The sequence below is a fragment of the Cornus florida genome, unplaced genomic scaffold, assembly GCF_030987335.1.
Source record: "Cornus florida cultivar Cherokee Brave unplaced genomic scaffold, ASM3098733v1 CherokeeBrave_3.0.0_Hap2_Chr01, whole genome shotgun sequence".
NCBI classification, from domain to species: Eukaryota; Viridiplantae; Streptophyta; class Magnoliopsida; order Cornales; family Cornaceae; genus Cornus; species Cornus florida.
In genome coordinates, this window is record NW_026775571.1 from 67,349,383 (window position 1) to 67,375,434 (window position 26,052).

Below are 26,052 nucleotides of genomic sequence, written 5' to 3' on the forward strand. Positions count from 1 at the left end.
AAAATAAGAGGAAAAAAAATAAAATAAATAGCATAAAATAGGCTTTAATTCTTTAGAACAAATTGGGAGATGATTGGGAGTGCATTTCCTTAGTATGGTTGATTTGTTGGTTGCTGCAGGTGATTGGTTCATCCACTGTAATTTCTTAAAGAGGTAGACATTAAATTTTAATATTTTTCATTATTTATTTATTTTTTTTTATCAAATTTATTATTATTTTTTTATATTGGTAAAAACACACTAATTTTCTTTTACCTTTAATATTTCGTTATTTGTGCCATTAACTAATTATATCATGTCATATAAATAAAAATATTTTATTTTTTTTGATCTTATCATTATGTGTGAGTATAATCCGTTGATGATAGTACCTAATACAATGGATCTACGTAATTACAATTTTTTTTTCATTCACACATTCACTTTTGTTTTTGTACAGACTTCAACCATTACACTTTTTATTTTTAAAAGCAAAAAAATACAACCACACGGCCCTTGCTCAGTAATAAAAAAACACAAAAAAAAAAACGTAATTGGTCTTCAAAGGAAAGCATAAAACAAAATAAAGGCCGAATGTGGCGTTATTTCATTACACGTAACTTTCTTTACTATGCAATTGTTTCATTTTCTTCAAAATTGAATGTTTGACGAGTCAAAGATTCGATAAAGCTTCAACAATCCCTTCGGCGCAAAACTTTGACACCACGAGTCTTTTATTTTATTTTATTTTTTTGTTTTAAATGTGTTGAATACCTTTGTATTCATAGGCTAAAAGGTGTGATCTTAATTTGGAAATCCTCAATTGGTCTATGAGATATTTGTTTTCTTTTTATTTAAAAAATTAATTTAAATTTAATTTAACAACCTTTGGATAAAAAGTTTCAACCTAAAAATATTGCCGTGTCGATTGATTTGTTCTGAAAGAAAATATAACTTTTTAACTAATTGAACGATGATTAACTTGTTTAAAAATTTAGTATCTCTAAATTAAAATTATTGCAGACAAATTTTGTGTCCAAAGATCACGGAATGAAAAGTGAAACAAATATTTAATCTTATATGAATATGATATATCATACATAATCAGAACAAGAATTAAAGTTAAGTGTTTTTAATAAATTATAAATATCAAAGTATAGTAACAATATATATTAAATTGTAGTAAATTTTTTTATTTTTTATTTTTTTAAGAAATTGAGTTGAAAATAACTTGATTATCATTTCAAAGTATCAAAAGTTATAATTTGGTGACACTCTCTCACACACACATATATATATATATTAATTTTATATTTTTACAGAATAAAAAATATTAAAAATTAAATTAATAAATGCATAGAGCTCTCAACGATCATTTGCACGAGCGCTTATCGTATAGTAAAGTTATTTGTGAAGTAAATTTATTTTATTAGGATGGACGCAGGCCAATTCAAGACCTCGGACCAAGTAGGCAAGGCTGGACCTATCAGGCCATTTGGGCTTGGGCTTTCCTTCAATAACACAGCCAACATATCAGAGCGCGTGAATTGTATATCTCAAAACTTACCACGTTCCTCTGGAGCACGTGAATAACACTTTCCTATATTGCGACTGGGACTTACCTATCTCTGTTGCTATTAGAGAGAGAAAGAGAGAGGCCATTGTTGTATAGCAAAACCTAGACTCTACTTCGGGGCTTCCCTCTGGATTGGATTTGGACGGACAGCAAGAAAACACATCAAAGGTTTGATCTTTTCTGCAATCTTTCTTGATATTGGTATCTGATTATTCAATTTAGGGTTTTCTGTTGAAATTCAAAATCTTGATTTGGGTATTTTTTTTCCTTTTGATTTGTGTTCCTTATTTATATACTTTTGATTCTATGTTGTTGTTATTCTATTTTTGTTCGATTTTGAATTTTTTTGAGTTCGATAATGTTTGCCCTAAATTTGTCTTTTTTTTTTTTTTGGTGATTCAGTTTTTCTATATTCAAATTAGCATTAGAATTCACCTATAAAAAGTTGGTCACTTACACATCATAAGAATGCTTATTTTTATATATGTATGTTATTGGTTATAGATGTTACCGTCTGAAATTTAAATATATTATTTATTTATTTTTATTTGGAAGATTTCAATTCCATTATTCTTTATTTATTTATTTATTAAATAGTGGTTGTTGGGGATGAAACCGATTTAAGATTAACACCATATTGCATCCAGACTTTAATCTTCTAATTATTATTATTATCATCGTTGATGATGATGATGATGTTGTTGTTGTTATTGCTGTTGATTTTATTGTTATTGTAATTATCATTATTGTGTTTTGAGTTATTTGAATGAGTTGGAACTTTTCATATGCAGAATATGGATTACATGGACCTTGATGAGGTAATAGATGTCCCTGATACTCCTGATAGATTAGCGGCACAGAACACTAATGGTAGGGGTTGTATCGAAAGGGAAAATAATTTACCTGCAGTTGGCTATTCAAAAGATACTGATTTTTTTTATGAAGGAGTTAGAAACCGGCCAAGGGATAGAAGTAAACATGTCATTGGTAATGGGCGCAGCAGAAGTCTGTCCCTTCGGCCTTCTAAAAATCTCAGTATTTCTGAAAAGTCCAAGTATGACAGTAATTCAACAGTTTCTGGATTAGGGAATTCATCTTCTTTTGAGAATACTCATTTATTTAGAAGAATATCGGGAGACAAAGCCCCCAAATATGAGAAGAAAAATTCTGTTCATTCTCAACATATGGAGAAAGGAAAAGCTTTGTTTACTTCTCAAACATCAGCTTGCCAAGAGGACAATACTGTTGTTGATCTGACAGAACAGAATAGGAATGCCCGAGTATTTGAGAAGGCTTTCCCGCGTGGTGCATTAGGAAATTCTCAAACTGAAAAAATTAGAGAAGAATCAATAACAATCAATGACACTACTTCTTTCTGTGGCATGGAAAATTCTTTGAAGCCATCTGGCAATAATTTTAAAGGAAAAGAAAAAGTAGAGGATAAACGTAAAGGTGTTTCAGGTTTAGGTCGTGGAAAAGGAATCGATTTCTTTGGTGATTGTCAACCGATAGCTGGAATGACGATGTCTACATCTCTAAATTCTAATACCTCACCTAGAGTCACTGGACAAAAAAGATTGGTGCGAAATGGATGTATCTCTCCACATAATATAGAAAAGGCCAAGCAGTCAGCTGAAAAGCACGATCATAGTTCCATAGACGTTCCTGGGGCTGTGGCTTCTAATGGTCCTCCTTGTGTGATTGATATTAATGATATCATTGCTGAAGACAACAAGTCTCATAGAGTTAAAGGAAAAGGGATTGTAGTGCATCCTTTTTCATCAAAAGAGCCTGAGACAAAAACTACACATTTATCTAGCAGGTACGTTGTCTATTGGGCAGTTTTTTTTAGTAAATATATATTTTTAATCTACACACATTTGTTTGTTAAGGTTCTTATTTTTGTCATCTTGGAATCAAGGTTTGCATTTTGTGACTGATAACCTTAATAGGGATGTAAAGTTGCTGACAAATTCTGTAGGATAATTGGAGATATCTTTGAATCGATTTTTATTTGTCAAAATATAGGTTGGACTATATATGGACCTAACTTTCAGTATTATTTCAAGTGTCTTCTCTCAGATTTTTGAATAGACATTCTTATCCTTTGTAGCCTGGGCAATTAACCATGCTTCCCTCTTCTCTAATAATTAGTGAATGCACCACCAAAGGCTATAACCTAGTGGTATCTCCTCTACCTCCCAAAGTGCAAGCCGAGGGTTCACGTCCCCATAGGGGTTAATGGGTGTGTGAGTTTCTTGGTTTCAAGTCCCCATAGGTGTAAATGAGTGTGAGTTTCTTGCCAAGAAAAAAAAATAGTGATATCCTATTGTAATTTATCTTTTATTTGTTTGACCAAATATTGAGTTTGGAATCTTTATATTGGAAAAAAAGTTTTGTTTTGTTATTTATTTTTTGTTTTTTTATTGAGAAGAAAAAGAAAATACTCGTTTCTTGCACTCTAAAGTCATGGATATCAAACTTGTGTTACTTGCACTCTCATATTCCCCTTTATATACTCGTGTCAAACGAAACAACACGGGTTTGCTTGCGGAATGTGTGTCCAACGCACGTGTCCGAATCAGATAGTTGGATCTTCTATTCTTGATGATGGAACAACAAGAAAAAATGCAAATGTGATAGCAATGAAGGGTTACCTACATTTAGGATAGATGAACCCTATATATAGATATTTTTACCGTATTTCATTTAATGTTGAGTATTATTAGTACATTTTAAATTAATAATAGCTTCATTTCTTATACTTCCATGTAACATATTATGTTTTTAAGTGTGGAAGACATGTCCATGGCACTCTATTCAAGGTTTTGAACACAACTCTGCTGGACCCACATATCTGAAAACTTGGAATTTAGGGAGGTCTGACACATACCCGTATCCGATGCATGTATGACATAGTCCTAAACCACTCCTGTTGTAGAATGCCTCGTATAATCTGCCACTGTTGCCTTCCTGTCCACTGCATTGCTGAATATTTCTTCAACTTCAGAGCCATATCACCAAACATCATTCCGAAAGCGAATCTGCGGCCATCAACTGCTTCGGAAGAGACATGACTCACAAACTTGCCCCAGTAACCATGGATTCTTCCGCAGGCTCATCAAATTACAACACCTCGCTGCTCTGAATGTCCTGGACTTTAACTCCCATACATCTGACCCGTCACCTTCCTTCGATTCTGATCCCTTTTCTCTGAGAATCAGAATCTCATAGACAATTGATGAGGGGAGCCTGAATGAACTTCCTCAGTCACCTAATATCTAGGTCACACACTATCAGACACCTAATATCTAGGCCACACTCTATCAGACACCAAATCCGAGACAAAATGGTTTTTACTAAGCTTATCTAATGTGACACCGGTGACACTTAATAGGAAATCCGTGCTGTCGGAATTGTGAAGACTCCCGCTAAGTAGGTGTGGTTACTTTGTTGTACTTCTGATCATTGTTAATCTTCCGTCCTTTGACAGATATTAGTGCTTCTGTATTGTGAATCTCTTCCAAAACCTTCCCACCACTTCACCCCACTCTGCCTTTTTGCTTTGAAAGGTGACCCTGAACGAAGCCAAAGGTTGGAAGGGATCCAACCTTACATTCCATATTCATGGCCGATGCCTCCATATCTTCCCACTTCTTCTGCCAATAATTAGTAACATTCTGTAAGATTTCTTTTGATGTCAGAGATAGCTGCAAAATAAAGCAAAAACATATCTGAGAATCTGAGATAGTGAAGCTACTCCTCTGCCCTACAGGAAATTAGGGTCTTACTTGCAAATGGCATTTTGAGACAACCTCGCCTTTTCCCCCAAGTCCAAAGATTTTAGACAATCCATGAATCATGTTACTGACTTTTTATCTAGGCAACATCCTTCTAGAGGCTCCATGACCAAGATAAAAGGTAAGGGGGAGGTAAGGGAGAAAAGGGGCCCTTTGCCTAAGACCTTTAGAGCTGTTGAGGAAATCAACTTTATGACACATTCATCAGAATAGAAAACCGATTAGAGAAAATACATGATCTCATATCATTTTTTCCACGATATAGATCAAAATATGCATATTCCCGTGATCATGCACCTTCTCAATATTAGAGATTTGCACAGCACCCCGCTTTATCATCTGTCCAATTTGAATCAAGTCATCAACACATTTATTATGTATTGTTATACAAGAAAACATTTTAAAATCTGCTTACATCTCACAAAATTATCGTCAGATTTTGACAGTTCACTAGCAATTACCTTCCTGAATCTCATAGCCAACACCTTAGCCAGTAATTTGTACACTCTACCCACCAAACTAGTAGGTCTAGTCTTTAATGTCAGCTGCACCCCATATATTTGATGGTAAAATGGTAAATGTTGCATTCAAGTTTCTCCCAGGTTTCCCATTCTCATAAAACTAAGCAAGTATGCAAAAAAATTTTCCAATCATCACTGGGTTGCCTTGGATCTGTCATCAGGTCTGGAGCCTTTCCCCTTTTTCAACTGCTCAGTGCAGTTACTACATCCTCTTCCCAGAAAGGCCTTTTTGACCAGTTGTGTTTCCCTCTGCTGCTTAGGGCTGCAAGTTGGGCAGGCCCAACCCAGCCTCAACCCGAAATCAGGTTGGGTTGGGCCAGCCCGAAGTCTACCCAAAAATGGGTTCTGCCCATAATCCGAACCCAAATATTTGGATGGGCCGGGCGGGTTTCACAGGTCAACTTCTTCTTCTTTTTTCTTTTTATTTATTTTTATTTTATTACAAATATGCAAATTACATTTTCCTTTGGGCGTCTATAAGCAAAATATATTGTTTTTCTAAAATTATGCAAAGATGACCTGCAGTAGCAAGTTTATTCTACTTCCGACGACCTTTGTTTTGAAATCAAGCTCCACCACTCTACCTCCATCCTTCAAGGTGTGTTTTAACTTCAAAAATCATAATTTTTTTGGTCTTTTTAATGTTTTGTTATTATATATATATATATATATATATATATATATTTTAGAATTAAGTTTGATAATTAGATAAACCTCTTTAATATGGTATGTGTTAACGAGAAGACGTGATAATTATATATAGTGACATGTTTGAAGGACGTATGATGAAATTATGACTACAGTAAGAATTACCCTGGGTAAAAGTCAGTCATGTCCCTTTCTTTGAATCTGAAGAAAATCCAGATTAAGTTCTGAACAAAAACCTGATAACTTTTTTTTTCTCTTTAATTTATTCTTTCTAGTTTTAAATCTTTTACTTAGACTCAACCGTGGTATAATTTAATGCTCTGTTACTGTAATTTTATCCTTTTTATTTCTTTTTAGTTTTAGGCTATTGTTAATTTGGAACTTCTTAGACTTAGATTTTGTTAAAAGTGTTAATTTTGTTAAATGCTATAGTAAATTTTTTTTTACATCTCCTGAAAGCCCACAATTAAATGTCTGTATTGGAGATGATGAAAATATGATTTTCAGAATGATATTGAGTTGAAAAAGTGGTTAGAATTTTATTAAAACAGTCCATCCACCAAAAATTTTAAATTTTCGTTTTTGATAGTTTCTTTTTTCCGGCAAAGTGGTAGTTTTTGAAATAAATTATTGGGTTTTCGGGGGATGTTCCAGCGATAATATTTTGCTTATTTGTAAAATAAAATAAAATAATAATAATAATAAAAAAAATTGGAAGAATTTAGAAAAACAAAATAGGATGTGGGCGTTTATTGATTTGGGCTCAGATTGTTTAATTTGGGGTTTTGGGTTGGGTTCGGATTGAACCCAACCCAATCCGAACAAGCTTGGGTTTTAATAAAATCCAACCCGATTTGAGCCCTTTTTGTGAATTTAAAAGCCCAAGTTCTAAAATTTCCAGGCTGGATTCGGGTTGGGCTGGGCTAGCCCGCCCAAGTTGCACCCCTACTCCTGATAGATTTAAAGTCCAGGCTATCCAACATTGGTGCCGATTGCATCTCTACAATGTTGGTCATAGAATTCCACTATACCTGTTTTGAGTTGTTCCCTAGCCAGTGCTATCCCAAATAAATTCTTCCACACTCGTCCCGTTCAAGTGGGATAACTAAAAGAACCTCTCGTTATACTCCAATAGCCAAGATTATGATCATTTTTTATTTTTTATTTTTCCGTTTTTGGGCCCATTATTTTTTTGCTAGTCCCAAATGATTCAATTTGGACCTAACTACAAGCAACGCATGCAAGTAAAGTATAATTTGCTTCTAATAACTAAATATGGTAATATGTTTTAAATCTGTGTGACTTAATAATATATCTAGTTTATTAAGATTGATAAACAGTAGGTGGAGCAGGTTGAGGTCAATTTGGTTTGAGAAAACCCAAACCTTTTTAACCTTGAAGCATACCATTGGGTTGGAGTTGGACTTTACATGTGAATACTTCTTACTTATCTTGATTATCTTCATCATTGTGTTGGGTTATGCATTTCTGATTTCAGTAGTATGTTTAATTTATATAAAACTGGTTCTTCTGGATGTTTTCATGACACTCTTACCGGTCCATTGGGCGCTCCTATGTCTGACTATTGTTTTTCTATTACTGTTCCGCCGGTTATAGAAATTCAGTGAGAATCAATTATGAGTGCTACTGTAATTTCTAAATCAAACAATGCATTTTTGGTTGGATTTTTTAGCTGATTTACAGTTACCAGTAGAGAGCAGTTATTGGTTCAGCTCTAGTCATGCACATAAGCATGGATGTCTAAGGCATTTTAGTTTTTGTTGTACAAATATGAAACCTGCTTACTTTATTCTCTCTAGTTACTGTTGGAGAGATACTTTAGTTACTGTTGATGGCTGAATATATACCACTTCTCATGATGCAAATGAGAAGCTGACAATGTTGACGTTCACTGACATTCTTATTTCTAAATTTAGAGCCTACTGTTCAATAACAGATTGAGTTTTCATTGAGGATTGTCGACAGGCGGATTATCTACATATTTTTTGTGCTTTTCTTTTATATATGTAGAATGAAGTAAAGGGTCTCTCAGACTTTGTAGAGGTTGAGCCTCTTCTAGTTAAATAGTTTTTCCCTGGTAGGACAATTACTAATGCAAATTTTGTGCATTCTTTTTCATCTTAATCCTGTAGTTTCTCTTTCCATGGAAAAACTAAAAACAAAAAAGAAATATTATTTTTTCCCACCAAGTTCTGGTGTATATAATAAATTCTACAATTATTTCCTTTCTTTTTGTTTTTTTTTTTTTTTAATTTTTTTTTTTATCCCTTCGATTTTTATTCAATATTCTAGTAATCTAACAGATTATAGATGTAACATTCTTATTTCTAAATTTAGAACCTACTGTTCAATAACAGATTGAGTTTTCATTGAGGATTTTCGACGGGGATTATCTACATATTTTTTGTGCTTTTCTTTTATATATGTAGAATGAAGTAAAGGGGTTCTCTCAGATTTTGTAGAGGTTGAGCCTCTTCTAGTTAAATAGTTTTTCCATGGTAGGACAATTACTAATGCAAATGTCGTGCATTCTTTTTCATCCTAATCCTTTAGTTTTCTCTTTCAACAGAAAAACTAAAGACAAAAAAGAAATTTGATTTTTTTTTTTTTTTTCCCAAGTTCTGGTGTATAATAAATTCTACAAACTTTTTGGAATGTTGATAGTAATTAAGTGAAAATTTTGAAGCATGTGCGATCGGAGAAAAAATCTCTTTTGCTGTTGTTGCCTGTTAGTAGAAGTATTGGTGCCTTAACTTTTCTAATCTCTTATCTTGACGCACTGACATGTTACATACATTTAGGGATTCAATAATTCATCGTGAAAAGGTTGATAGACAAACTGATGCTGGTAGAGATGCATTCAGATGCTTTGAAGCATTAGGTGGATGGAGAAGTACTCGTAATCGTACAAAGAAAACGTCTCTCCCCTTGTCTGATGAGGTTCGGCATCTTTCTAGGAGAGAGGATGACCCAGGCTTTCTCTATCAACACCATGAAAATAAGACAGAGAGGAGAGAGAATGGAAATGGAAATGGAAATGGAAATGGAAATAGTAACAGGACTATTGGTGAATGTTCTAATGACCAGAATGTATCATGTGGTATTTCTCAGTTGTGCCAATCTGATGAGCATCGTCATGCAGCTCTCACATTTATTAAAAGACAAAAGCAGGGTTCCACTTCGAGTAATCATGGCGATTGCTCTACATCGGGCACTGATGACGCAGAAAATTTGTTTCTTGGCTCGTCTGGTGAACCGTCTAATTCAAGATCATCCAGAAACCAGAGTCATCATGGTGTGGACATCTTAAATCCAGTTATTGAAATTGATGAATTTTCCCCTGGAATAAGAAACGGTGGTTCCCGGAATATTGGTTGCAGTAGTAATGATGACTCAGATGCTAGGGCAAGACAGGTAGAAGCAGATGAGATGTTGGCTCATGAACTCCAAGAACAATTATATAATGAGGTGCCAGGAGTTGGAGTTGGAGTTGATGAGGTTTGTTTCCTCAGTTTATGTCTAATTTTTTATATTATTAATATTTTAATTTATTGGCAGATTTATTTTTCTTGTCTTAATATTGATTCTCCTATCAACAGATTGATGCACACATGGCATTGTCCTTGCAGCAGGAGGAAAATTCACAGCATGCTTTCCCTAGTGGAAGTCGCCGTGTATCTCGTCCTGTAAGTGATGATTGACTAATGATATCATACCCACAACAATTTGAGAATTACATCATAATCATATAATTATTTAGACAATTAGCAGGAATTTTTAGATGTAGCTGTGATATCTCTTTTTGAAAAGAGTTTTTTCACTACTATGATAGAATTGTTTTAAGTATTATATTGAAAATTTCTATTACTCATCTAGGCACATTATAGAAATATTGAAGAGTTCTTTAGACTTTAAAATGCAATGTGTTTTTTGAAGTGTGCATGCACATGGGGTTGTGTGGGATGTAATTTTGCCGGGTGAGATGGTTTGAGTGGTAGCAATGTTGTTGCAGTTTTCCTCAATGTCTCTCAGTTTTGAACTATAAAGATATCCTTAATGAAATTTGACAGGTTGCTTGTATTCTTTTGCATGAGATTTATTTTAGTGTTTCCAGTATGTGTAGATATTATGATCAAGTAAAGTTGAACTTCTTGATTTAAAGGAATGCGGGATGGTTTTTCTCATGTAGGAGATTAAATCTTTACACCTGTACTCCTCTCATTGGTTGGATTGGATGTTTGCTTGAAAATTAGTGTTGGTGTGAAAAGATTTGTTTTGATAAGATTGCTGATCTAGTTTCACTAGCGGATGTTGGTACTATTATTTACTTGTTTGTCCCTCTGAAATGCTTAGATGGAATTGTGCTCAGGTGCATGTGTCTTTTTGCATAGGACAATTGCTGGTCTGCTGTGATTTGTTAGTTTTCCACGCTATAGCCTATAAGTATAGTTGGAAGATGATCAATTGGCATACATGTTATGCTTGTTTAATTAAGACAAATATGACTCTTGGAGTATTTAAAATTAACATGGGGGTGCATGGGATATGATATTAGTGAGAGGGTTGGAATGGTGGCAATGTGGCTGGAGTTCTCTGCGGCGCTCAGCTTTGAACGTTGAAGACAAGCCTCATTTGTACATAGAACCCCACTATATGGCTGAAAGTTGTCCGGATGCTATCTTGCTTCCATAATGCGGAGTTGACAGTTTACCTGTATTATTACATGAGATTTATTATTAGTTTTGATTTTAGAAGAAAGTGTTAACCTAATAGGCTAATAGCATGAATACTTATTTAGTAATTTACAATTCTGAGGCTCTTTTTCGTACACACATTAGTATTTATCAGTTGGATATCGTCTACTCCTAGGCAAGATATTGCTGAGAAATTTAAAATTAAAACATTTAAAGGGACTGTATAATTAATTCATATTAATTAAGACCATTACTGCGGTGACAGTGATGAGTAGGTGTGCACAAAAAACCTGTGGTACAGATCAACTGAACTGGACCAGTCTGTTCGGTCCGGTTCTTTTACGGTTCGGACCAATCCCAGTTCCAAATTTTTTGAACAGTAATTATATGGTTCAGTTCTGGTTTGGGGTCCTTCAGGACCGAACCGAACCGAACTGTTACATTAGTTATTTATTTATATATTTTTGCATAGGATTTGTGCTTCTGGTCAATAAATTGTTAGAGAGTTCTGATCTTTTTTATTTTTTATCATATATATATTTTTGGTGGTTTTAATTAGTTGTTTTATTTGTGGTTTGATTTGTAATACTCTGAGGCTGGTGTGTGGAGTTTGTTGGATTGTTTTGGTGGCTTAATAAAATGTGAGTTGGGAAAAAGCAAGAAACCAAATCTCAGTTCTGAGTTCACACTTCAAGACCAGAATCATGGAGTTCCATTGGTGCCCATGGTTCGGCTCGGTTTCAGTTTTTGTGGCACTGTTAGGACCGTTTTGGTTCCAAACCAAAGTGGTCCGAACTGAACCGTGTGCATCCTTAGTGATGAGTATTAGTTTTTGGAATGTCCTTTTAGTAGTAGCCTTGGTACAACAATTGATTAGGTCAATGCTTTTAATTTAGAATAGTTAAAATTGATTGTTAAAATGCTTGTAATTTGTGGCCAGCACTGAATGATTGAAAAAGGTGTTTGGCTTGTCAAACATAATATTTCATGGGCAGAATAATAGTTCACAAATTCTTTTATTTTTTCCCGGAAAAAATAGTTCACCAAATCTGGTTTTGTATATATAGTGAAGAAAATAAAAGAGGAAGTGAAACATAAGATCCTAGAAATCACTCCTAGAATTTTCTAGGTATCTCATATCTTATTAAGGTTTCATTGAACAATCCAAGAGATTTTGGAAACCCATTACAAATAATAAAAAATGATACCCATCAGATTAAAAGTGGCAAGACATATATACGCACAAGCGCACACAGAGGATATTTGAATTCTACTACCACCACCACCACCACCACCACCACCACTATTACTAATATTACTGCTCTTAATACTGCTACTAGGTCTTTGACTCTAAATCGAAAACTTAAAAACTTGGCTTAGTTTAAAATTTAAACCGACTAAAGGCCATAAATGAAGACTCAAAACACTTGATCCAAACTAAGACCATGGCTCAGCACTACAACCTATATCCATAAAATCATAAAATTACCAAAATATCTTTTGACTTTTAAACCAAAAGGAATCACATATAAAGCAAACCATTGGCATACTAATTTAAATGAAAGATTAAGATGCATTACAAATAGAAGCTAAAACTTGATTCTGGTAGTTCTCAAGTGTTTCTGCCTTGTATAATCAAGAGAAAGTTGTTAAAGTTGTCTCCCCTTTGAGATTGCTTTTTCTTTGGTCCCTTACAGGCCGCATAATACAGGACACTTGCAAAGAAGCGCTCTTCTAAGCCATGTTACCAAAATTTATTTCGGGAAGCAGTAAAAGGGATTCTTTCTAATTTTTATTGTTCCATCTAATTTCCATTGTAGTTGTAGTCATGCAAGATAAAACGATATTTATTATAAATTTCTGATGATCAGATTGTGTTATAATACAAATACTTGGTGTCTTATATATTTTTTATAATTTAAATTTTTGTGTAGTTTTTATGATTTGTTCTTTAAAAAGATTATTATTTTACTTTTTGCAGAGAGGTTCATTAAATTCAAACTTACATCAACAGCCCCGAGTACAGTCCCGAGTGCGCTCTTCTCAGAACTCTTCAATTTCGAGGGGTACCCAATCTCGAGTTCCTACCTCTACTAGAATGGCTCGGTTGAGAGGTCGCTTTCCTGGCCAACCTCGTACTTTGTCGCCTAGAGAAACCTTGTTTCCTCCAAGCATGGATATGGACATGGTATTGGCTTATATCTTCATCCTTATTTGTAATCCTTTATCTTTTATTTTAACCTGCACTTTTTTGGATGTTTGGGTATAAGCTGTGAGGAGATGTTTGATAGTTAAGGTGATTTATTGTTGTTTAACCAGGAAAATGTATATATTTCATTTTTGCTGTTTTATTTGATAATGTGATGGTATTGAGTTATGAGAACACATGCTTTCAAGATTTCAGATTCAAGCATTGACATAATTTAACATATTCTAAGTTTTCGTACTATTTCAAGCAAACTATTATGCCTGTGGCCTAGCGGTACAAGGCCCCTACTTCCCAAAGAGAGGTCAGGGGTTCGAACCTCAGTGGAGGCAGTGTGTGTGAGTACCAACTAGGAAAAAAAAATTTAACATATTCTAAGTTTCTGTACTATTTTAGGCAAACTATTATGGTTAATGGTGTTGGATGCTAAGATTTTATTAGAAAAAATTTACTTACATAATTTGGTGTGGGCTATTTGCAATTCATAATTTTTAAAGCTAGGTGTCTTGTTAATCTCACTAAAATAGGGCAGAGAATGGCGGGCTTTCAGTATTCCCTCTATGACAAGGACAAAATCAGGATTATTGAACCTCATATGAAATATAAATTTGGATAGGAATTTCCATTCTTGTAATTGACCCTGCTGCAATGCTTTGTGATTATATAAAGTAATGGTTTCATTGTACTGTGGGCTTTATTAAAGTGGTGCTGAAACATGAATGAAGTTGGGAAATATTTTGATGCACTATAATATGATGATTATAAAGAATTTCATAGGTTTATACATCATTTGAAGACCTCCGATTGAGTGTCACAATAAGCAAATGAGTATTTTTTGATCCATAAAAACCACCAAATATAAAATAAAATAAAATAACAAGGAAAAGAGAAAAAAGAGCATTCCTTTGATCCTTGTTGTGCCACAAACAAGTTGACTCTAGTTTAAAACAGAAGTAGTGCCGAGTCGAGCTTTTGGCTCTTTGAGTTTGAGCTCAATAATGAAGCTTGAGCTTGAGACTTGGTCATGCCCAAATATGAATGTTCGAACGTTGCTTGTCGAGCTTGAGCTCATCTTGTTTAGTTAGTTTGGCATGTTTCAAGCTCGATCTCATATTGGATCCTTCTTGTGCCACAAACAAGTTAACTCTAGTTTTTTTTTTTTTTTGATAAGTAAAAGTTTATTAGAAAAGCGTTCAAAAGGGGAACACGTTCCTAATACACAAAAGGAAGATTGAACCTAGGGACCAATAGAATCCAAAAGATCTAATAAGTCATCAGTCGAGGAGCAAACGCTTCCTCTTACATAACAGAAAAGAGAACGGAGAATATGGATTTTTAAAATAGCCAAAGACGATTCATTTCCTTCAAAATTTCTGTTATTTCTCTCTCTCCATATACACCACCAAACACAATGTGGAACAATCCTCCAATAGTCACGAACATGACCTTTAACTGGGCATCTTCTCCATGAGCTAATTAGTTGTATGGAGGACTGAGGCATTACCCAGTGAACGCCAAAAATACTGAAGATGAAATTCCAACTCTAGTTCAAAACACAAGTAGTGCTGAGTCGAGCTTTTGGCTTTTTGATTTTGAGCTCCATAATGAAGCTTGAGCTCGACTGCTCGAGACTCGGTTGTGCCCAAATATGAATGTTTGAGCTCAGTTCGAACGTTGCTTGTTGAGCTTGAGTTCATCTCGTTTAGCTAGTTTAGGATGTTTCAAGCTCGATCTCATATTTGAGCTGGCGACCAAGATTGATAAGAAGAAAAATTGATTATAAATCCAAATAGTTCCTAATAAATGAGTCCTGTTCACGTGTTCATGAACATTTTTCTGAACCTAACAGGCTAAGCCATAGGTTGTTCAAGCTCAGTTTGTTTATTAAATAACCTTAATTAAGCAATCGAGGTCTTACTGAGCTTTGATCAAACTGAGCTTTGATCAAGCTGAGCTTGAACTGTTTATGAATAAATATGTTCATTTGTAGTCAGATTGCTTCAATGTAGAAAGAAAATTGGGCCATTATTCATGGCTTGTGTTAATCAAACACCATGTTAGTCCATCCTCTTTGTCTTACAGCTTACAGTGTGGATAATTTCTTATGAATTTTGTGGGGACAAGTTTGGAAGTCTACAAGTGGCATAAATATTTTCCTACAAACTAGAAGTGTTGAGAATTTCTTCACCAAAGATTCTGTTGGATGCTTAAGGTCTGGTTGCTATTGGATTTTAATAAGATATTAATTGAGAAAGCAAGTATAAATTCATCAATTTATCAGTAGAAAAGGTGAAATGGATCACTTCCTTGTGGGGTTTTGTAATTGAGAAGCTACACTCTTAAGAGTGCAGGTGCCTATAAGATTATGGAGAGGATTAGTTCCAGTGCAAATATTTGACATGGTTATTGTTCACATTTTGGCCTGTTAATTTTTCTGGAGAACTATATATAAGAAGCTACACTCTAAGAGTGCAGATCCTTATAAGATAACAAAGAGGATTAGTTCTAATGCAAATATCTTGGAGCTTCTAGAGGACTTAGGTATTAATCCTATTTTGATTTATTGTACCTTTTCGCTGCCTTGGATCACAAGATGGTTCCTTGGTTCAAATTTCAGCTCCGCATATAGCATTAACTTTAAAAGAAGCTAGAGTTATTGAAGCTGTGTTAGACAAAAAAATTATTTCTACTCGTGGTAAGGCCGTTAAAATTTCCCTGAATTGGAAAGGTCTTCCAAGATCAGAGAGCACTTGGATGAGTACAACAGAAATTCAGAAGATTAATCCAGAATGTACTGAAGTAGCTTGCCTTTTTCTCATCATGGTCAAGTGCTCGCAAGTTGTGGAGACATGACAAAGACTACACAATCCTTGAAAGTATGCAAGAGGAGATTTATTAGTCTCAAATCGTAAGGGGGCCAAAAATCACTGAATTCTTCAAATTTGCGCTTGGACAGAGGTAACACGCTAACTATTAAAACATTAAGAAAAAACTAAATATCAAAAGTACATAATTCATTTTGTAAGTAATTTGGCAAGTCAAATTTTCCTATATCAAGGATTGTATGAGTAGGAAAACTAAATCAACTGATTAATTTCTTACTGGAACAAAATGTACTGGTAGAAAAAGTAAATTAAGTGTTTGATTTTTGGAAGATAAAAATCCAATTCATTGAGAACTAACTATTCTGGTTGGTTAGTCATTGCCCAGAAATCTGTCAGTTGGTTTTATAAATCTACAGGTTGAATTCATACTGGCAAGGATTTTACAGGTTGATTAAAGAAATGTTCCAGTTGATATCTTTGTGCTGATTTGGAAAATGTACCAGTTGATTTCTGTCTGGGAAAAAAAATCACTTTCACAAGTTTAATGATTTCAAAACCAAACTTTATGCAAATTAGACCTTATGCAATCACACTACATACACATGAATGCACATCTAGAACTACGTCTCTTAATGTGAACACTTGAGACACTCAAAACCAAAAATACAGCTCAAGGCTTTCGCGCCGTAGTTTCCTAACACAAGATACTAATAGAAAGTAGCATTGTTTCTTTCAACCAATATTTTTTCCCAGTCGTACCTTAATGTTTATTGAACTTTAAAGGAACGATTTGCATGAACAGTTGCATACTTAATATGGCCTTGTTCCAGTTATTTGGGGTCAGTTACATTAATTTTGTCTTGCCATTCAGCTTGCTACCATTACTTTCCTTGCTATCTCAAACCATATTAGTTTTTGGTTCACATTTCCCCAGATCACCTTTTACATAACGTCTCTTGGTGCAGTTATTTTTTTGGTTCTCATGACCAAACCATCTTAGTTGGTTTTGTCTTACTTTATCTCCAGTATTTACTGTTTTCACGATCTCATCGATATGTTCATCTCTGATTTCATCTCCGTATCTTGCCACGTATCGACATACGCATTTTAGCCACCCATATTTATTGAAGATATTATTTCTTAGTAATCTAACATCATGTACCCACAAAGTATGACTAGTCTTGCAATTTTACAGAATTTTCCTTTTATCTTCATCGGTTTTAGAAGTACACCTCCACCTAACCCGTGTTATCTTAATTCATTAAACAACATTATCTCCAGTATTCTTCTCCCATGAATAATTGAGTTTAGGTAACAAATTACTCTCTTTGGTAACTTTTTCCCTTTGATATCACTATATCCCCATTTGTATTCTGCTTGAGTAACATATGATAAATTTCGGTGTTAGTCCTTATTTTATACTTCTCTGATTTTAAAGCCTCTTTTCAAACCTTTAATCTTGCAGTTTGTCCTGCTTTGGTTTCAAATGATGTCATCAGTAAACAGTAATATACATCATTGTAATATACACCATTGCAAGGATTCCCACTTTAGACAATCGGAGGAGGAGATGCCAGATTGTAGTGAACTGGTGCTGCATGTGCAAGAAGGCGGAAGAATCTGTGAATCATCTTCTCCTTCATTGTCCGGTGGCAAGGGACATTTGGTCTATGTTCTTGGCTTTGTTTGGTATGCATTGGGTGTTTTCCGGTTCCATGGTGGACGTGCTCGAGGCTTGGGGAGGGTGTATAGTGGATAGCCGAGCTAGAGATGCTTGGAGGGCCACTCCCGTGTTTATGGTGGGGCTTGTTGCGTGAGAGAAATAGGAGATCCTTCGATGGAGAGGAAACTCTTGTTTGGCCTCTCAAACGCATCATACTGAGTTCTTTATTTTTTTGGGTAAATGGGCGTAATTGTAAATCTATGGGGGACATTGTTGATAGTCTAAAATTATAGTTGGCCGGTTTCGGATTCCCATGTGTTCCTTTGGGTGCACTCCCCTTTTGAGCGCCAAAAAAAAAAAAAAAGAAGATTGGAGCTTAATGTCGATTCTTGATACAAGCATACGGGGATCGGAATACTAGCTTTTGCTGCATTTGTTCCTACAATTCTCTTGGCTACATCATACATATATTTGTGGCTCATTTATTTTTGAATACCTAGTATATTATACTTCTTAGGATCCAGTGATTAACATGTTCCAAGTCTGTACGAATATATGAAGATCTTATATCTTCTTTGTAAACTTTCCTGTTCGTCTCTTAGTAATCACTAGCTTCTACCGTGGACCTCCCGGCATAAATCCATATTTAATTTCCAATAATTTTGTTTCAAGTCTTATTCGTTGCTCAGTTAAGATCCATGGTTGCATAGCATGGCTTACTAATTTCATGTCACAAGAAGTAGTACGACTTTGAACTTCCCTTCGCTATATTTTATATATGGGTATTGAACGCATTTTCACCATTCATCAGGCATGGTTGCCTGAATTTCCACTAATTTTTTGGACTACTGTTTGCTGTGGATAAGACTTGGTCTTTCTATTAGATGCTATAAAAATACTTTGATTTTCATATTTCAATGTTTCTAGTTAAGTTCTAGCCAACAGGGAGTGATATTTTTTAATTAAACGTTAAATTATGGTTTTATCTAATGATCCTGTTTGTCATCTGATCATTAGACCTGGTCTTTTTTCTTCATCTTTTGAAGTAAATGATTTTTTATTTCCCTTTCTGTATATTTTGATTTGACTATCAAAGTTAAATCAGGTGGTTGATGTGTGCATGTGCATGTTAGTTTCCAAATGAAAACCAATATTTTTCCTTTTTGGTTGCAATGCAGAGAATTCATATACTGGAAGCATTAGAGGCCTTTAGTGATATGGGAATGGCTGGTGGCTTCCTTCAAGTTCAGCGCGATTTCAACGAGTAAGATATATATGTTTTATAATTGGATTGATTTTTTTCCTCGTTATTGACAATTATTGTTTGTATTGAAAAAGATGATGTGCTTATTCAACAAGTATTACAGAGTATTAGCATTAGTCTTTACATAAGCCTTGGTTAGTGTAGAACTTGTTTGGGATGGTACGATTCTGACTTAAAAGCATAGTTGTTAAAGGCTCAAGGTGCACTAAGGCGCCAAAGGCCTTCTGGAGCTTAAGCGCAAGGCGCAGTATAAGGCACACGCCTGATCGAAGTAAGGCGCGTGTATATAATAATGCATATTTAAACATATATTATCATATATATTTATAATCAAGCAGTAATTGCAGTTAATATAAGTGGTGAACGATAAATTTATGAATTTTGTCAAATATTTCATAAGGTTAAACAATACGATATATGGTATAGAACCTTCTAATTTAGTAGTCATTAAGTAAAAATAAAATGATACGAATAAATGATTAAAAAATATAAGGCGCGCCTTTTTTGAGCCTCGAATCTGCTAAAAAGCGTGAGCCCGGGGGCTTTATGTAAGCTTGATTGAAGGGGCTGGCCTGTAGTAGGTTGAAGCGCTCTAGCTGAGCCTTGACGAGCCTGGGGCTTTTTTGGAGCCTAGGCGCGTCTTTAACAACTAAGCTTAGAAGTTCCAAAGAGTTCTTGTATACGGCTTCTAATTGCAATGTCCATGGATTTTCACTTTGTTTCTGCACTAATTGCATTAGCAAATGCCAGGATGAGTTATTGAAGATTAAGTGAGTTTTCCACAGCCTCTGAGGCCTTTCAATATCAACTAAAGTACTTTCACTTTCTTCACCTATCCAATGACTGTTATGTTGGAGTATTTGAGGTTTCCCTAATTTTCTCATTTCTTATAATAAATTGGACTTTTTTTTTTCCCGAAAAATTTGTGTCCTTGGTCCTATCAACCTCTTTTTTAAGAAAATACTTTAGTTTCTTCAGCTCTGTAATTCCATATTCTTTAGCCTAAATGGTTTCTAAATTTTTAATCTCTTTCTCCTGTTCATCCACCATTGTTATGTGATCCGAAACTGTAACCTCCTCATTAATGAATGGAGTGTTTTTCTTCCAGAAAAGTAATTTCTACATCTTAGTGGTTCTTCGAAATTTATATATTCAATTGCAATTTTCACATTGAACCTGTGGGAATAACCAAGATTAACTGCAGCGTAAGCAGATTTTGGATGGAACTCATGTTGTCTTCCATAGAAAGTTTGCTGACTTTTGATTTCATAGAAATGCATGAAAAGCCTGACTGTCAACCTTGCTTCATATCTCTCCATTGTTCCACCTGCTTTGTGATTTACTATGAGTTCCCACTTGCACCATGGTAGTTATTACTCTCATGATAAATAATGAACTAGTTGTAATCTCCCTCTCTCGCTCTCTCTCTCTCTCTCACTCACTCACACACACACACACACACACACACACACACAAATAGACAACCAAGTTAGATTCATTGCTATGACAATTAGTGATAATGCTGAATTGAACTTTTTTCTTGCAAATTAAATTTCTTATTTGGGTGAGGATTGGTGTTCTATAATTAATTATGGTGGACCTAGAAGCTTATGTGCTTTCAACTATTTATCTTAAATTTGTATGTTGTTTCTTACAGTTTTCTTAAATTTGTATATTGTTTCTTAAAGTTTAGGCTTGTTCGCTATGTACTTTCGAAAATCCTTGCGATCTACAAAGATTATTAGTTATGAGCTTTAACTTATCAAAAATAATTTTTAGTTATGAGCTTTTTGATTTTGTTGAATCGTACAATTTTCTCTCCGCTCCTGTGATTTTTTTGATCACAAAGACCCACCTGTACCAATCAGTCCACTGTATGATCTTTATTTCTACAATCTTGTTCCCATGTATTACGTCTCTTAATTGCCCTAATTTTCCTTAAAATAGCTTTCTTACTCCGTGTTTATGACAATACATCCCGATAATGTAACAAGAGTAGGAGAAATGCCTGGATTTGGGGAGGTTTCTTATTGCCTCTTAATCTTGTATTTGTTTTTCTCTTGGTGCATAAACCTTTATATTTTTAGATTCTGCCTGTAAGATCAATCTTCTTGACCTTAATGGAAGTCAAAGTGTGGTGCTAGAAAAGGAATTGAAGACTTCTTTCTCCTACCATTCTCCCATTGACAAGGTGTCTTGGGCTCTGGTGAAGAGAATTCCTTCCTTGTAGTTAGAGGATTTAAATAGTAAAGTTATACACTGTAATTTATTAAGCTTTTAGAGTAGATGATGCTTAAGCTTTTAGAGTGCAAACCTCCCTGTCATCCTTGTACTTAAAATTAAAACATGTGTTGCACCAAAAGAAGGCCACACATTAGGGGGCATGTTAGAGGATTTAAATATTAAAGTTACACCCTCTAATAGCTTAAGCAATTAGTGTAGATAGTGGTTAAGTGGTTAACACTTGTCATAAGTGGTGACATTTATAACTTTGGTTTGGTGAATAATCAAGAGACACCAAGAAACTTTTGAGGCTTTAACAGACAATGATATCCTAAGCACCTGTCTTTTTGTAGTGCGCCACAAGTGTTTGATGGCTGGGACCATAATATTAGTAAGAAGTCTAAAACCATATGCTCATTATCTTTATCAAACTTTGATTAATATTTTGTTGTGGAATTCAGCGGCCATCATTTTGTGAAAGTTTTTGAAATCCCAGAAATCTTCACTCTTTTTCCTTTAAAAGATACTTGTGGTTTGAGACTAATTACTTTCAAAGTTAGTAGACTAGTTATGAGCTAATAAGAGAATACTTGGAGATGAATCGTAACATTTGAATTGAAGGTAACAAATGAGAATGAGTTTCTGTATGAAGTGATTCATTTCAAAGTACTTGCCTACAAGCGCTGAGATCAAACTTGATATGGGTCAATGCTAACAATATATTTAGGGCTTACAATAATCAGTTTATTTGTTAAAGGTTTGTGTGGGTGTAAGGGCGGGTTATGATTCTGGGGTAAAGATGTGGCAAGGGAAGGCAAAGATTTTCTGACCTGGGACATGAACAGTATTACTTTGTTTTATAGTTTTAGACTACTAGATTGATTGTTTGAACTAGGGAAGGGTTGGCCTTACAAATAAAGGGCAAATTGAGTGCACGAGCTCCTGCCATTGTGGGGTCTAGGTAGGGTCGGATGTACGCAGCCTTACCTCCGCATGCACAGAGGTTGTTTCCTTGTTTCGAACCTGTGGCCTGCAGTTCGCAATGGATTAACTTTACCTTTGCGCCAAGGCTCGCCCTCGCCCTTACATATAGGTTTTTGTAATTGTAAATTAGAGGCTAACAATGTCTGATCATGGGTTTTAAAGGCTTATAAAGTGCAGGATTGAAGGCATACTATAACTTATGACTTAAAATATCCTGTTGGGCTTTACAATTTGGATCAATTTGATTCCTCTATTTTCAATCTGAAGTTATGTTTTGTCATTTTTCTTTCTGAATATTCATGAGTTATTTTAGTATGGTGGACATGGCCAGATAATTGTTGAATCTTTAGGTGACTTCTTGGAGGGACTTTTGAGGCATTATTCTGTTTAATATACCTTTTACCATTTCTCATCTCTTTTGCTTTAAGTGCTGTTTATCTTCACTCAACTGTGTCTAATCTGTGCCATATCTTTGTGGCGGAGATGGTTTCTTTTTAGAGAATTTAGGATAAACCTAAATGTGTTTTTGTTTTAGATATACATAGAAAAGTTATTTTCAGCCTCCTAAATTTTTTTTTTTTGGTGGTGGGATCAGAAATGATTATGAAATGTTATTGGCTCTGGATGAGAACAATCACCATGCTGGTGCATCTCTTGATCAGATAAACAGATTGCCATTGTCAACAGTTCAGGTAATTTGTGTGTGTACCAACAGCTGTATTTGTGCGTGTATAATATGCCGGACTATTATATCTGCAGCCTTACTTACTATCTCAGTTCTGTTCTGTCAAGCAGACTGATAACCTTGAAGAGGCTTGTGCAATTTGTCTTGATACTCCAACCAATGGAGACACCATGCGGCATCTCCCTTGCTTACATAAATTTCACAAAGATGTAGGAACTACGTACTTTACTAGTTATAAGTCTTTTCCTCGTAAAAGAGGCCACTAAACTTTTGATTTTTTTTACCCACTCCTCACAGTGCATAGATCCGTGGCTCCAAAGAAGAACATCATGCCCGGTTTGCAAGTCATCAATCACTTGACTTGCGCTTGGAATTCATGTGCTCATGTCATGATGCTGCATCAAATGAAGCGAAATCTGCAAGCAATCACATTCTGAATGCCAAGGTAAACTATTGTGCATCTTTTATGGGCTTGAAGCTTTTTGTAATTGCAGAATTTTGCTTGATGGAATACCACATTTGTTTTGTTTCAATTGATCTATGGAAAAAGGGATTACAAGATTTTACATATGTTATCGTAATGTAAGTTGTTCTTTGGGATATTTCTAATAAGGGGTGCATCATACTTTTGGAAATGATTTTGGGTCGAAGTTCAGCATTGGGTGCTGAACTGATCAGAGCCCTTGTCTTTTGGGAGTAGCCTGAGATCAATAGTAGATCTTATTGAAGCCACTGCAAAACAGATGACATCAAGCTTGCACAAAAGTAGAAACTTTGGGTGGTTTTGAGTTAAGAGTTCAACCTGACTTAAAAAGTGGACCTGGGATTGGGTTGCATCCTCAAGAACCAGATCCTGGCCTTTCGTGGAGAAAAAATAGCTTACGCATGACACATGCACCTCGATGGTGGTTTTGTGGGCCTTCACGGTAAGAAAATCCCCGTCTGTGTCAAATGCTAGCCTGATTCCTGTATCAGAGCCATTGATCTGTGGATGAACAACCAGCATAATCTTTTGCTTTAATGTGTGTGTCAAAGTATTGCCATTGAATTTTATGACAAGCTTTTTGTTTGGTGTATTATCTTACATTATCTATTTATGGTCAGTTAAGCATCTTCCTTTTAACATGTTGACATTAGTGCCTTTTCCACCAACATGCACCCTCTTCGAATTCTTGCCCCCTTGGCATCTTCTTGCTCGTGCCTTGTTTGGCTGCGAAGAAAGATAGTAGAAATGAGCACTATGGTGATTTTGTTCATCTTGACAACTAAACGGGATTGAAACGTATCGGAGTATATGATAGCCTCGGATTGTGTCTCCACAGTAGCTCCGGTGTGTTCCTTGCGATGGCCTACGTTGACCATTGATTGTGTCTCCGCCGTAGATTCGGTGTGTTCCGTGCTATGCCTACGCAAGACAAGACATTAGCCGTACGGTCTACTGTGGCTGCTGGTTCCCCAAACCCTGTCATGAAGGTTGAACCATGAATGAGACTGCAGGGTGAGTTGAATTAGACAGTCAATATACAATAGTGATAAGCATGTCATTCTTGTGATTATGGTATTGCCAACATGTTAAAATAACTGACGTGCTGTATGGGCTGATTTCACGTGACATCTTTTGGATTCAAGTGATGCAAGATTTAATTTTGTGGTGATATTATGTTATCAAAATGTTATTACTGATACGGCCTATTTTTAAACCAAATAAAATAAAACTCCCATTTGCCGGGTTAAGGTTTCTGGTAAATAGAAGGGAAAAAAGAAAAGAAAGCATTTTAGGTTGTGTATTAATAGTTTTAGCGTTACTAGATACTGTATAGTTATTTACACAATTATATGTGCGGATCCAAGATAAACCAACCAAGTGATTCTAACCCAAATGGAATTGCTTGGATGTGAAAGTCTTCGATGCCCCTGGGGTACTGTACCCCCGGTTCCCAGCCGTGACTTGTGGGCAAGTGGGAGGGGTCTATTTTTTATTTTATTTTTATTACTAATATACCATGATATTTTTTATTTTTTCAATATATATTCATAAAATATTGCTAATGCCTCCCGAAATTATGCAAAATTTCAATCTTGCCCCTCCGGCCTCACCTAAGGTTTTAGGTCTGCAACTGCTAGCCACGTAATGAGATGTAGTGGTGGGACTCACTCGATAGATGATTCAACGGTTGAGGGGCCCTGGAGTACGGTACCCTTGGGATATTGTAGACTTTTTCAATCAGAAGTTACAACGTAGCATTATTAGAGGATTTAAGAATTTATCTTAAAATTTCTGCATATCTTGCCAAGTGACATAAGCAAATAGGCTCAGCAAATCATTTTTGTAGTTAGATTGAGCTTATATTTTCAACTAGTCTTGAAACCACGAACTCCGAGAAATTGGAGTATTAAATAAGCCAAATCCAATTTAATAGGAAACCTTGATTGCTAACGGACCCTCGCATAATAGATGAAACCTTGATTGCTAAAGGACACTCGCAGAATAGATGATCGTCTCCAACCCTAAGCCACATCTTTTACAAATAACATCAACAATAATTCATCTTTTCCACAAAGGTTTCCAAATATTGGACTCAAGCGCGGTAGCGGATGGATTGTTTGTTGGAGCCGGATCACAAAATGACAACATATCCAATGTAAGAGTAAATAATCACACAAACATAAATATGTGATAAATAATAATATCCCAAAAATATAAATAAAAAAATTAAATATAATTTCAAATCAAGGCTTAGAGTGACATTCTCTATGAACTTTATCCGGGATATAACTAAGTTAGATTCAACAATTCGAATGTCCATAGAGTGACACCTTCCATCAACCTATGTATTTATCTATATCCAATTATTCGTCCAAAATAAAATATAATTTAAGAAATTATATTCTAAACAAGTACGTCGACATACAAGGAGGTGGTGCAACCAAAGGAGATGGTATTTTTGATTTGACATTGGGGA

The 26,052-nt window shown here is 35.1% G+C and overlaps 1 protein-coding gene across 3 annotated transcripts; it reads left to right on the plus strand.

Annotated features, from left to right (window-relative positions):
* The first annotated feature begins 1,571 nt into the window (after nucleotides 1-1,571).
* LOC132299382 (uncharacterized) lies at nucleotides 1,572-24,772 on the plus strand. Of its 3 annotated transcripts, none has more exons than XR_009480097.1 (10): nucleotides 1,572-1,723; nucleotides 2,347-3,377; nucleotides 9,347-10,043; nucleotides 10,145-10,231; nucleotides 13,221-13,427; nucleotides 19,112-19,197; nucleotides 23,000-23,096; nucleotides 23,200-23,298; nucleotides 23,387-23,534; nucleotides 24,227-24,772. XR_009480097.1 is itself a non-coding variant. In XM_059795944.1 (9 exons), the coding sequence occupies exons 2-9, from the start codon at nucleotides 2,350-2,352 to the stop codon at nucleotides 23,447-23,449; spliced, it is 2,364 nt and encodes a 787-aa protein (XP_059651927.1). In that variant the 5' UTR covers nucleotides 1,572-1,723; nucleotides 2,347-2,349; the 3' UTR covers nucleotides 23,450-24,772. The 3 variants fall into 3 exon arrangements, 1 of the variants encoding a protein (XP_059651927.1); XR_009480098.1 differs by having other exon boundaries at nucleotides 24,308-24,772; XM_059795944.1 differs by having other exon boundaries at nucleotides 23,387-24,772.
* The last annotated feature ends 1,280 nt before the right edge of the window (nucleotides 24,773-26,052 follow it).